Consider the following 13,613-nt stretch of genomic DNA (forward strand, 5'->3'; position numbering starts at 1 on the left):
ATATCATGATGCAAGATTTCATTTACTGACTTAGTTACAGCTCAGCTCACACTCCCTGAAGTGCCACCAAAGAGTGTCAGAGAAACACTGATTTTAAGGTAAAACTATTTTATTCTGTTATTGTCTTTTTCATAGGGTGGGACCATTGTAGATAACTTGGCTCCATCCAAACTAAAAAACAGATCAATGTAAGCGGTATCAAAGCTTGTGGCCTTTTCCTGTATGTTGTATTGGATAAACCTGGCTTTAATTTTAAACTGGTGTTTTTACTTTTAACTGTCCTGGTCAGATGGTTGTGGGAAGGAGGATGTCTCTGGAAATGATTGAATCGGTTATTTAAAGGAATTTAATTATATGCAGCCTGTCATGCTATTGCTCCTGCATTGCTCTGTGTATAATGATGCATCTCACAAACAAATCTCTGATATTTGACGGGCAAAGGCAAATTGACTCATGGTCTTTTCAACCATATCAAATGATCAAGTTTTATGGAGCAGCTCTTCACATCAAGATCTGAAATAAAGAGGGAGGAAAAGCATTTAGCTCTATTGAATCTTCCTATCAGTGTTAACATACCCCTGACACACTCTAATTTTATCACAAATAGTCAAGCCTTACTCCATAAAAAAGTTGTTTGATGCTTGTTTATTTCAACCCTTTAATTGCCATTTAATCACAACATGTGTTTGTTGAGTTGGTTGTGCTGTACATAGCTAACGGGCAACTTCCACCAGATGTGTGTTCGGTCCGTCTCCGCTTCGTTCCGGCAGCGGCTCTGATAGGTTTTCACTTTATTCAACAGAGCCCTCGGTAGCAGATTCACAAGGCTTCTATTCTTGGAGCACGGCGCATCAATTTAGCACTGAAAAGAAAAATCGGGACGGGAAGTCAGACACCAGTACAACATTAAAACATCAGGTTTATTTTCAGAATAAAACACTTCATTTTGACGGTTCAGAAAAAATGACTGTATGTGTGTTTGTGTAGGTGTTTACAAGGTTTTTATAGTTTTATACATACATTGAATTATCTTGCGTCGCGAGTGAATCTGTAAAATGACCGCAGGAATTCCTTTGTCTCGGCACTCCAGCTGTCCGGCTGTGCTCTCCGTGCTGCGCGCTGAGAACGCGGCCTGTGGCTGTGGATGGACGAGGGTGCACGGAGCCGTGGCGGACCAGAGAAGACACACAATGCTCAAGTATCTGGTGGAAGTTCTGGGTTAATGTAGGCTTATTTATGACTCTCTATACAGTAAAGTTATATCTGTAAAAGTCCTTTATCGGCTGCTCATATGGCTGACCAACATATCAGTCACACTTCATTGTTAAACCCGTGAAAGTCTCCCATTTCATCATAATGTTTTTTACTACCTGTTACCGCAGTAACTTAAGAACCGAAGTAATTTGTATTTTTCTTCTGATGCATTCCCTAACCTGAAGTAATAGCAACCCAGGTTTGCAGCTAACACATACACAAATCAAAATCAAATAAACACTTATAGTGTAAGAGAATAAGTGTTAACAAAGTTGCACGAAACCCCGTCTGGAGTTCATCGGTTCACACTTGCATTTGTTAGCGTGAGGTACCACAATAGAGATTGTCTTTATCAGTGAACGAAACAGTCTTCCTGTTCAGGTTTGTACCACTTTATCGTAAATCTGTAGAAGGATATCTGAGTTGTTTTGTTAGCAGTAATTGCTTCAAGGGCTGAGCAGACCGAGATAAGAGGGAAACCCACAGAAACATAAACCAAATGTACAGAAAATCAAAGAAAACACCACAGAAATGGAGGCGCTGTTTAAGAAGTGATCTTGTTGGCAAGAGAAGTCACAAACACAATTATCACACACTATAGGTGCTGGAAATTGTCTTAGACAAGAAGCTCTAAAATATGTATTCAAATTAAAGTCAAAGTAAAAAAAGTACATTTGTTTAAACAGCTGTTGTATAGCTGCCTCATATCACAGTCGCCCACTGTTAATCTCTGCATGTCGGAGATGTTTTACTGCTGTTTAAACATAGCAGTTATTCATAGATGATTTCCCTCTGACTTAAATGGAGCGTCCAAACCAACTGGAATGTCTTTCTGTAATGAAGGTAATGATTTGTTCAGAGATCTTTGTATTTTTTTTCAGATCTCTGTTTTTCATGTTTCCACTCCCCCTCTCTGTAAAACTGACAGCGGCATAACGATGGTCACACTGTACAGTTTTAGTGCCGCGTGTCAGCGTGGGATACCAGTATGGTTTTACACGAGGCTCTGCATGTTTGCACTGTCATTTAATTAGCTTTTTGTCGTTGTTTGAGCTGGATTAATGGTGTATTTGATGTCCAGATACAACACAAAGGTAGAGTACATTAAATTAGATTGTCCATATTTAGTTGATAAGGCTCCTGGAGGCTCAGGTCAAGCAGTCTTTGGTGTTTGATCTGTAATTTCCATCAACACGATCTCTTCCTTTAGCCGGATATTGAATGGAGTTTTTAGTGTTTACCCTGTATACAAACCTTATTTCCATATTTATTAGATATATTTATCTTCCAGGATAAAGGCTTGTAGATTCGTGCTGATTTGACGCACAAGACATCAACAGTGCCGTTTAAAAATACGAGTTCTGAGCTAATTATGATGAAGTTATTCCAGACATGATGCTCCTAACGTTCGCTGATCGCTGTTCTCTGTTCTCTTAACTGAGGCAACAAGCTGGACACAGATTCAAAGGCTGAATTCATCTGGCTCTCCCAGAAGCCGTTAGACAGAAAACTAGACAGAAACTGATTGGAAGGAGGAGGCAAAGGAGGGGATGATTGTGAGCACTGCCATCGTCAATCACCCCACCCATTACTCACACATACTCTATACCACGGGACACGGCGACTCATTTGTATCTCCAGGGACAGACTGTGTATCCATAACGAAGGATGCCACTTACAAAAGTCTTTAGCATTTTCTGTAGTTTTGTTCTTGACCACTCTGGCAACCCTAGTCCCTGACCAGATGCATTTCCTACCTGTTCGACAGCATGATTGCGAGAGCAGTTATCAGGCAATTACGGCACCTCTAAACTGAGAGACTGATCCAAAAAAAAATGGAATCGCACAGCTTTTGCGCCCGCTAAACCTGTGTGCAGATGTCTTAAAAAGGCAATGTGTAATTTACAATACACACACAAAGGGTTAACTGCAACCCTGTTGAAGAGCAAACTGTGTCTCTGTGTGCCATTGCTGTCTGTGCATATTTAAATGAGCCATTATGCATTCATTTTGAGTGAAATTGGGCCCTTTCTATGCAAATCCGCCTCATTGCTAAAAGCATCTAATTCACACACAGCAGCGCCACCAGCCACGTGCTGTTAGCATGGAAAGATCACCGTCTGTTGAGACTTTAGGTGATAACTGTGCCGCTGTATTTATAAGACATGTCATGCACAAACGTTACTTGTGATCATGACAATTCCACGTACGTATGACTTAGAAATAAATGATCTGTAAATAAAGACTGTTGACATTATTTTAACATTAATATTATTAACATCACCAGCCAACCGGGGGTTAAATCATTCTGGAGCTTTCCGCAGCTCATTACTTCGTCCACGTGCGCTCTGGAGTTTCCCATGACACAGACGCCAGTGCTGTTTCTTTTCGAGTTGTCCTCTCTTGCTCCATTCAAGGGAGGAAGCTTTGTTTTAAACGGTGAAACTCACATTACACTCTCAATCAACGTGAAAAAGTTTCCCTGAAGTGGATCTGAGGTGAATATTAAGAGTACTGAGCAGAATATGATAAAAGCCATGAGATTTTTCGAATCATCAATAGCTCTAGAGTCTAGTTTGCATAAATATAAGCACCTCAGAATTTTAAGGAGTTGTTGTTTCATTTTTTTTTAAACTAAACAAATGTTGTAAAAAGGCAGTGGTTGTTTCTAGAGATGGGACTGATCCGACCAAACATCGGTATCAGGTCCGATATTGACATAATTTACATCTCTGATATCAAGACTTACAGCGCGGATCCAAATCACAGATCAAGAAAGATCGTTGGGCGTTTTAAACATTCTCAGCTCACACAGTCTTGCTTTGAAGAAATTCAGACTACAAGAAGTGTCCACAAATTGTCTTAATGACGACGTTCAGACGAGATGGTGATTCTGATTTTAAAAAGTGAGATTCTTGCACTTCAGTTTAAAATATTTCATTTGAAAGCAGTTTTACATTTATCTCTACATAAGAAATACAATTTACTGTTTACTACATCTTTATGTTGGCTTACACTTAATACCAACAACAACAATAACACTATTAATTAAGAGCAAAATAAATATTGGAATCAGGATCGATATCTGTACAGATGTTTTTGGATTGGATCAAAACTGAAAAAAAGTGGATCGATGCATCCAGACATTGATGGATTCTTCAAACATATCAAAATAATTGTCACGCAGCTTTTTACAACAACATAAGCATTGTTAAAAACTCCTTGATGGTGTTTTGTGTTCAGGGTTGGCTGCAGTTGTCAATTTTTTGCCGTGGGAGTGAAGTGTGGCCCATCTATTAGCTATTTTCCACGGCACTGAGCAGAGACGGTTATGTTTCTTTCAGGAAATTGCTCAAGCTAACGATAAAGAGCCGCCATTAAGCAGTGCTTTCATTGCTTTGAAAACCAAAAGAGACATCTTAGCTAATGTTGCATGTGCATGCTAATTGCTGAATTTTAAATTGTAGCAAAACATTTTGGAACTCAACATCAAGTGAGCATTTCCAAAGTCTCAAAGACTTTGGATATTAAGTGGTTAATCATTAGCGAAAGTCTACTGTGTAAAATGTGTACCAGTTTATGTACCCATTCAGCCCAAGGCCTCAGCGTTTAAAACAGATCAAGAGTGCAGTCTTGAATTATTCCACTCATTTGTATTGTCATAATTAATGTTAGTCTAAGAACATACTCACAGCTCCAACCACAGCTTCCTCCATCTTGTTATTGTTGATTTAAAGAGGTTGCTATACTGTCAGAGCTGGGATAAGCCACTAAAAAAACATCTTAGGTTTTTAATCATTGGAGGGTACCCAGTTAGCACAGAAACTACTCTGAAATGAATTGTCTGAAAACATCTGCAAGTTTATGTTTTGTTCTTGGTTTTCATAATTCTAGAAATTTAGGAATTTAAACAGAAGTGAAGGGAAAGGCTATAGAGCCTTAGCTTTACTCCATCCATGATCTTAAACCGCTTGTCCCGTTCGGGGTCGCGGGGGGCTTGAGCCGATCCCAGCTGTCATTGGGCGAGAGACAGGGTACACCCTGGACTGGACTGGACGCTTGACTTCATTTCATCATTTATTTTGTATTCATTTGTTGTTCCTGCTCTTTGCTTTTAAGACTAACTCAGTTATTCCTCCTTGTTTACCTGATGTCATGGTAAAATCAACATTATCCACATTTAGAGAGCATAATTGAATCTCTGCAATTAATTCTAAACGTACTAGTTTGCTGGCACACCTTTTCTTTTTCAAAAATAAATTCCTCTCCCACTGTCGTTCGATTTTCCCAATCTTGCATGTGGTTGTTACACAGTGTGATCGTCTGTGTGCCAATATGTCTATCTGTCTGATGTGAACCCAATTGCCGAGCCGCTGCAGAGGCTTGTAATTTCCCCTCTCTTAGGGGGAAAAAAATTGCAGGGCTTTGCATTCGGCTGACGTCAGATAGCGATATGATCCCTTTGACGTCAGAGGGTGGGCTCTGGGCGTCATTTTTGAGTATCGTCTGTGTGGGTTGAAAGCAGCAGCCCCTGTGGTTGTGGCTTACACAGATGCTGATAGTGCAGCTGCTCCCGTGTCCACACTGCTTCTCACAAGGTCGTGCATAAAAAAAAAACTTTTATATGTATTCTTCACATACTTATTAGCAGCCTTTGATTACAGATGCATGCATAAAGTAGCTCTGATCTCAGATGTTCTTTTTTTAATTAATAATAAACAAAATGTTATTTGCTTTTCAACAAGCCAAATTGACCACAGTATAGTTAGACAAAGTACACTGATATAATTACTAGAGCCCGACCGATTGATCGGCCAGCCGATAATTTTGGTCGATATCAGCATATCCAGTGACTATCTGTACTGGCTGATTTTAATCGCAATTTCTTTGAGTTTCATTGTATTACACTAGCCGTTCGTTTTCACCAGCAGAGGGCGCTAAATGGATTACAAAAAGCGGTATCACCCTATAGAGTGTCAAGCGGCGATGCAGGTCCCACCCCAATATCGATATCGGTATCGTCCCCAAAAAAATCCCATAACGGTCGAGCCCTAATAATTACAACACTGTATTCAAAACTGGTATTCATATAAGATTAATATATATCTGAGTTTCTGTATCAGAGACAGTCCCACAAACATAATCAATACCCTACATTGCAATGCATCGTCAGGATGAAAGAAAACCAGAAACAGCCTGTTATAGATCACTGAGTGTAGGATAAATTTCAGGGCTATAATTTCAGCTCATTCGGCATCATTTTTCTTCTGCTTCTTTAAAGCCTCCTGTTACTATTGCAGTGCCTACCAGGTTTTCCTCCTCGCAAAGAACATAATGTGGCAGATGTATCCCCCTAAATTTGCAGAAACTCCTGACAGAATGGTTTCTCTGTTGCTGAAGGTTAATAAAATATGGCTTCCCATTTATGTGGATGCAAATGAAGCCCATAGCTAGCAGATTTGATCAGCCTTGGCTTGCTACCTATATCCTGGCTGACTTTGTCAAAGCAGCTGTTGAAAGGTTCCTTCATGAAAACTGGGGACAAGGGAACAACCAATAACTTATTTGGGATCACATGCAAAGATAAAGGAGGACTACTTGTCTGCAGTGGTTAGATGAATGTTTTCATAGTTTACTTTGACTGAGTGAAAGGAATATCAAATGGAACCTAACTCAGACCGGAGGTGGTTTAGTGGTTTGGTTTGGTGTTGCAGTAATCGAGAAGTTATTTACAAAACTGATAACCCCCATAATGGACAATTAGGCATACGCCCATGCTTTAGAAACATACTTTAAATTGCTATTAGCTTTGGTGCCCAACTGTTGTGGGATTTTTGGGTCCGATACCAATATCCATATTAGGGAGAGAAAAAAAAAAATCAGATACCGATATATCGGCCGATATTTTTCTTATATCTATCTTTGATCTGTAGAGATGAATATAAAGAAAGATTTTGACATTTGTTGTTTTAATCCCTCAAAGGCAGTAATCAAACACTTGTGGAAAAGATATATAATGAAGACAAGATGGTCACTCAACTGGAAATTAACTGCGCATATACGTGCATCACTGTTTGACACTCTGGAGAGTGATAATGCTTGTTGTAATCCATATAGCGCCCTCTGCTGGTGAAAGAGAACTGCTAGTGTAATCCAATGAAACCCAAATGAAATGCTTTTTGACTGGTGAATTAATCTAGTACTATCTGCACATATCTGCGATAAAAGTAGCCGATACCGATAGTCAGTTGACATGCTGATATCGGCTGATATTATCGGCTTGCTGATTTATCTGTCAGGCTCTAATTAGCTTAAAAGCTATTAAACTTGCTCAACTGTCATTTCTAATCAACGGCATCCTTCTACTACACTATAGCTCAATTAATGTGCATACACTAAGAAGTAACAAGTCTGCATGTGTTTTCTGGGAATCATAAAGTAATGGTGAGAAACATGGTGCTCCTGGGAAATGTAGGGAATCATTTACAAAACAAGAGATGGATGAGTGAAAGTAAGTTTATTAAAAAAGTAATTAAAACAATTCATCACCAAACAGCTCATGTAAAACAATGTCATACATCACAGATTGTTAGTATCTTATAGTGTGAGGCTGTTTTAGTCTTGTAGCTGCAGTTTATTGATAGTATTGGGTCTCAGCTCATTCATTTATTTTTTGCCATGTTGTCTTTTCAGATGGGATCAGTGTGACAGGCCTGCCAATCTCCAGTCCACTGCGCCAAGTCCTGAAACCCAGGGCTGAGAACAAGTCTGTCAACAGTGAGTCGGGCAAAGCAGAGTACAGCCACATTAAGGTAAATAACAAAAGCCTTTGCAAAGTGAATAAAAAAAACAAGCTACATTTTTTTTCCGTGCTGGATCAAGATGCAAGTAGTTGTTTTCTTTTTGTCTGTGTTTAGTTTGATGAATATGCTTTCTCCCCCTGCTGCAGTCTCACTGCACCTTTCTTTGAATATGTAATGAAGAGCTCGGGTTTGGACTCTTAACTCCCTCTATCATACTCTCTTTTCATAATAAGCACAGTGTTTACATTGTGTGCTTCAGTTTTCAAAGGGTTTTGCATTTTTACCTCAAATCTATAGCTTTTGGTAGACGTGTGCAGGGTCACTGAAGGCCTTGTTTTGACAGTGTATTCTACTCTGCCAAAAGCTTGCGGGGCAAAGTGATGTGGGGAATATGCGACTATGTATTGCTAGTAACGTGGCTCACAATCTGGGGGCTAAATTAAGCGCACAATGCAAATACTAGGATACTAGGAAAGTGTATGAAATATACTGATGGCGGTTCAGTTATATTTGCTGAAGCATTTCCACAACATTTTCAAATTAAGATTGAAGTGGTGATCATTTCTGCACGAAGCCCAAAAGCACAACTACATTATTTATGAAACTCGATATGCCGTCAGGTGATCTAAAGTTCTCTGTGTGGGAGGCTGTAAACATTTATTTTACTTATTTTCTCTGCACTCTCCTTTGCTATAATATCTAATGTGTGCGTAATGAACCCTGGACAGTCACTGAATTGATAACTGTAGGCTCAATTGTAGGGGCAGCTGTGGCTCAGTTCTGTTGTCTCTCGACAGGAAGGTTGGGGGTTTGATCCCCAGCTCCTGCAGCCACATGTCTGATGTGTCCTTGGGCAAGACACCTAATCCTAATTTGCTTCGTCTGCGGCGTATGAATGGGATTAGTTACTTCTGATGGTCACTTTAAATAGAAACCTCTACCATCAGTGTGTGATGGGTAAGTGTGACATGCGGTGTAAAAGTGCTTTGAGTAGTCAGAAGACTAGTAAAGCACTATACAATCTCAAGTCCATTTACCATTTACCATAGGTGGCACCAACACAGCTGCATGACAGTGTCGATGTGTATGATTCTGCATGTGTTTTTGCGTATATTAGACAGATCTGCACATTAGAGCGAAAGCACACGACGGAGAGCTTGGTGTTGGTATCAGGTGACGTTTTTTTGGTTATGTGCAGCGCGAGCAGAATTCTCCCTGAGATTTGCAATTATCTGCTGTAAAAGGTAGCAGTGAGCATTTTCTTGTATTCTGACATCACCAGACCGTCCTCATGCTGAAAGGAAAAGAAAGATAACACGAGATGACCCTCTGCGCGCGATTGAAATGCATAAGCAAATGCAAACATACGCAGTGCTTTCTTGTGACTGTGAGGGGCAGAATGTAATCCCATATGAAACTAATTTATATGCTGATCTAATGCACCCTCTAAATAGTAGAACCATACTGCTTCAATGATTTCAGACCAGGTCTCAGTTGCTTTATGGTGCTGCTGCTTTCTGTGCCCTCAAGGTAGGAACGCACCACCTGCAGTATGCGCCACAATTCATTTTAAGACCAACACACCTATGGGCACTAATCTGTGCACTAGCTAATTTGTATTTTACCAAACCATGTCGCTGCATCAGGTGGAAAATAGGAACAACACCTGCAAAATAGGAATAACTCATTTTGTGTCAGGTGTGCAAAAGAGCAAGATTGAATTGAAACGGCTGGTGCCTCGCCTTGGCTGCAGATGTGCTCTGCTCTTTGATGTGCTTGTTTCAACAGAAACGCCCTGTTAATGCTTTCTTAGACAGAACAGAAATGATCAGAAAGGCAGGAGCTTTCAGCAGGACCTCCTGCCTCTCATGTTTGTTTCTAGGATTTGTCCGTCTCAGTCGGAAAGGCTTTAGAGCTTGAAATCAGACGTGACTCTCCGAGCAGATGCACTGTCAGTCACTGTGGATAAGATGGATGAAGGAAAGATGGTCATACATTTTTGAGAAGTTGTCTGACTTTTACTTGGCTAGAAGGTGATTCCCTGTCCTTCAATTGTTTGCCCCCCCTCTCTCCCATCAGCAGATCCCTCTGTCCTGCTGTTTGCCAAAGTAACATGACCTGCTTGCAATGGAGCTAGTGGGGAAACCCTGCTAGGATTATTACTTTCTCTATCCACCACAGAAAACCTGTTTACAGATTTGCTTTTAAACTATAGTGAATGTATTCTGGTTTTTCAGCTCCTTGACTCATCAACATGAACTGAATTGTTTTCAGCAGTTTGGCTCAAACCTCCTGAGCTCTTGGCGCATGCTGGTGTCTGAAGGGCCGACAGGAACTAGATTAGAATCAGAATCAGAATCAGAATCGCCAAGTACATTTACACATACAAGGAATTTGACTTGGTGTATTGGTGCTAAACAATTAACAATGACTTTGGATCACATTTACATCCGTACACCAGCCACTATTGACATAGAAACAGATTCCTCCACCCTTTTTTTTTTTGCCCCCGGAAAGTTGTGTGTCTCGATCCGCTCTGAAGAGTTGGAATCCTGCCAGCTGCAGCGCAGAGTCCAGTATCGGTCCACACAGCCACGTCTCCGTGTTACACAAAGCACAGGATGTCTAAAAGTCTCTGTTTCTTCATCAGTAGCTGAAGTTCGTCCAGTTTGTTGCACAGTGAGCGCACGTTGGAGAGAAAGATGCCTGGTAGAGCAGAGCGTAGTCCACGCTGGCGGAGACGTACGAGCGCGCCGGCCCTTTTCCCTCGCCTTCGTCGCCTCACAGCATTTTTTTTTTTTTTTGGAGCAGAAGTTCCCATATTTGATGAGGTTGGAGCTGGAGAGGAGCGACAGGTTAGCAAGTTATCAAAAAAAAATGCAAGGGCTGGTTTGATCAGCATGGTTGTCCTCTACTTGCCATCATAAAACTGTCAGGTTTAAGGCACTGGGGCTTTGGCGTCTCCTTACACTCCCAGGGACTGTGGACCTTTCTATATTTACATTTGGTTGACACAACTCTGATTCCTACTTCACAGTAAGCCAACAAAGAAAAGGATTTTCACAATATATAAAACCTTAAAAACTGCATTCGTCCTTTCACAGTTTTCTCAGAAAGCGGTCGTCCTGATTCAGTTTAAAACAGGATATGTTGATGTGAAGTTTGAAGACTCTCTCATTGCTATCATTTTTTAAGCTTTGTTTCTGCATATGTTACAGCACTTTTTGAATGGGCATAATGTTAGTGTGTTGTGAATCTTGATTGGTCAGTGTACAGTATATGCATGGTGGAAGGAGGTAGAATTTATATTAGCTCTTAATAACTGTTTTTGGCTGGGATGGACGGATGCACAGATGCTCAGGAAATTGAAAACCTTCTCGCCAAATTTGCTGGCAGTTAAAGCCGGGTGTTTCCTGGATTTTTAAATCTTATGTGAGCCAATTAAATTTGAATTTGGCCAATATTTTGACCACCAAAATCAAATTTGCTATTGCTTGGTTGCACACAAGTTTTCTTATGTGATCTGGGAGTGCTGAATCTCTTGTTACGGCCCAGGCATGCCTCGGGATGTGTTCTTGCAGACTATGAGTAAGTGTGATCAATCATGTTTGATCTATAATCAGCGCAGGAGGAGTCAACATGTTTGTCTCACTGACCTTTCCACGTTCAATCTTAGCACTCGTTTTTCAGTCCTCCTACTGAATTGCGGATGCCTGCAGGCTTGAAAACTATGTGTTGTCATGGTGCCACCTCAGGTGAAGGCGGTTTTGTTGGATTTGTCAGTTAATTACACATTTTCAATGACTCATTCATATGATGTGCGAGGGGGCTTCCAGAACTTCGACTCTGTCACATTTTGTGTCGCTCCGTCTGCTTTTTCTCTCAGCTTAATGTCATAATAGAGCTGCCTCTGTCAACCAGGGGTCATCACCTCTTCAAGCTCTGTTGTGATGCTCTTGTCAATAAAGAATACCATGTCTTTGTAACATCAACAAAGTTCCACTTTGATTGTCACCGTTTTAAGTGTCCATCTAGTGACTGAAACTGCAGCAGATGCAGTTGAGTTTTATGGGGATTTGGACCTCAGACTCATTGATTTATGTGAGCGGTGACTCATGTGACAGGCTGAGAGAAAGAGTAGAGATAGGGATACAGCAATCCCATCCTCGTGGTGATTACCCAAAAGTCACTGTAATGCTGGCAAGTGTGCTGTCCTGCTCATTCTCCTAGCCTTCCCGTTAACCTAATTCCACTGGACATGAATTTCATTGACCGCATTTCAAGTGAAGTTAGTTGATACTACAATATGTAGGCCACTCAGAGCATTTTCAAAACGCCAAATCTTGTCCTGAATTGCATCCAGAGCAGTTTGTCTCTCCTGCTGAAAATACCACGTTATAGGAAAATATAGATAGCACTTCTAGATTGTACATGTATGCAATTCTCTGAGGCTGGACAGCAAACTGTCAGAGTATGCTGTCACTGCTTCCTCCTGTCATCAGGGATAGAGCGCTCCATTGTCCTCATGACTCGCACCTTTGAACACAGCCAATTATGAAGTAAAAGATTCTCTTTTCAAGTGGTCATTTGGACATTGCGTTACTCTGACAGTGGTTCTTAAAGTCAGGGATATTAAATGTCTATCATTCTCGAATCCATGGTGACTTTAGAGAAGTCTTGTTTTGACCCAGTCTCGTTAGGTTCAGACAGAAGTACTGCTTGATTGGATATGGAAGAGATGAAGGTTTTGACTTAAATAATACATCAACCGTGTTGTTGGCTTTTCAGGGGGGACAAGGTAGTCTCCTGGGTGAAAGAGAAACAGCTTGAAAGTGACTCACATGGAGCCTGATAATGAGTGCACTACAAGGTGTTCTAAACCACGGATGGAGTCCCTCAGCCTCTGGAGGCTTTCTTTTTTTGCAGATATCCTGATAGAGTAATTCTGGCAATTTTTTCTTCTTCTGTGCCTTGCACATTGCTTGGAGTTGTCGTGATTCTGACATTCCTCTGAAACAGCCTTATGGTGCATTCGATCTCGGAAGTCAGAAAATCTGAGTTCCTGGTCTGATACGTCATCGGGAATGCCCTCCTCAAGTCAGAATTCCAACATGGAAACTCAGAGCAACTTCAGTAGTCCAATTTAAAATCCAACATGGCTGCTACTTACATTAACAGTAAAGGTAAAGCTGTAACTATTGTGTTCATTAGCTTTTAATCCTCTTTTAGTTTAAGAATCATACCGAAAGTATAGACTGTATACATGTTGTCATGTTATTGTCCCATGCCAACTATCACATAGTCTGTTGTTATTGTCAGCTATTAGCTAGCAAAATAAAGGTACCTGACCGTGTTGCTTAATCGTCTTGCAACTGCAACGCGGATCACTCCGGTGGGACTGAGCTCGGAGATCCAAGTTCTGAGGTAAATGGAACGCAAGTATCTGCAAGTTTGCAGTCAGTGAGGTTACCATAATTTATGAACTAACTTAAACCACTCCAAAATGATGGTACAGAACAAAATATATATTATGGGTTCCACAATAACTTCTGTTTG

The 13,613-nt window shown here is 40.7% G+C and overlaps 1 protein-coding gene across 2 annotated transcripts in view; it reads left to right on the top strand.

Moving 5' to 3' along the window:
- trappc9 (trafficking protein particle complex subunit 9) overlaps positions 1–13,613 on the top strand; it is a 211,615-nt gene that overhangs the window by 78,953 nt on the left and 119,049 nt on the right. For both annotated transcript variants that reach the window (XM_065948209.1, XM_065948210.1), the window contains one exon: positions 7,948–8,066. In XM_065948209.1, coding sequence (XP_065804281.1) covers positions 7,948–8,066 — 119 coding nt within the window. The remainder of the gene's footprint in view (positions 1–7,947; positions 8,067–13,613) is intronic.

The sequence above is a fragment of the Labrus bergylta genome, chromosome 19, assembly GCF_963930695.1.
Source record: "Labrus bergylta chromosome 19, fLabBer1.1, whole genome shotgun sequence".
NCBI classification, from domain to species: domain Eukaryota; kingdom Metazoa; phylum Chordata; class Actinopteri; order Labriformes; family Labridae; genus Labrus; species Labrus bergylta.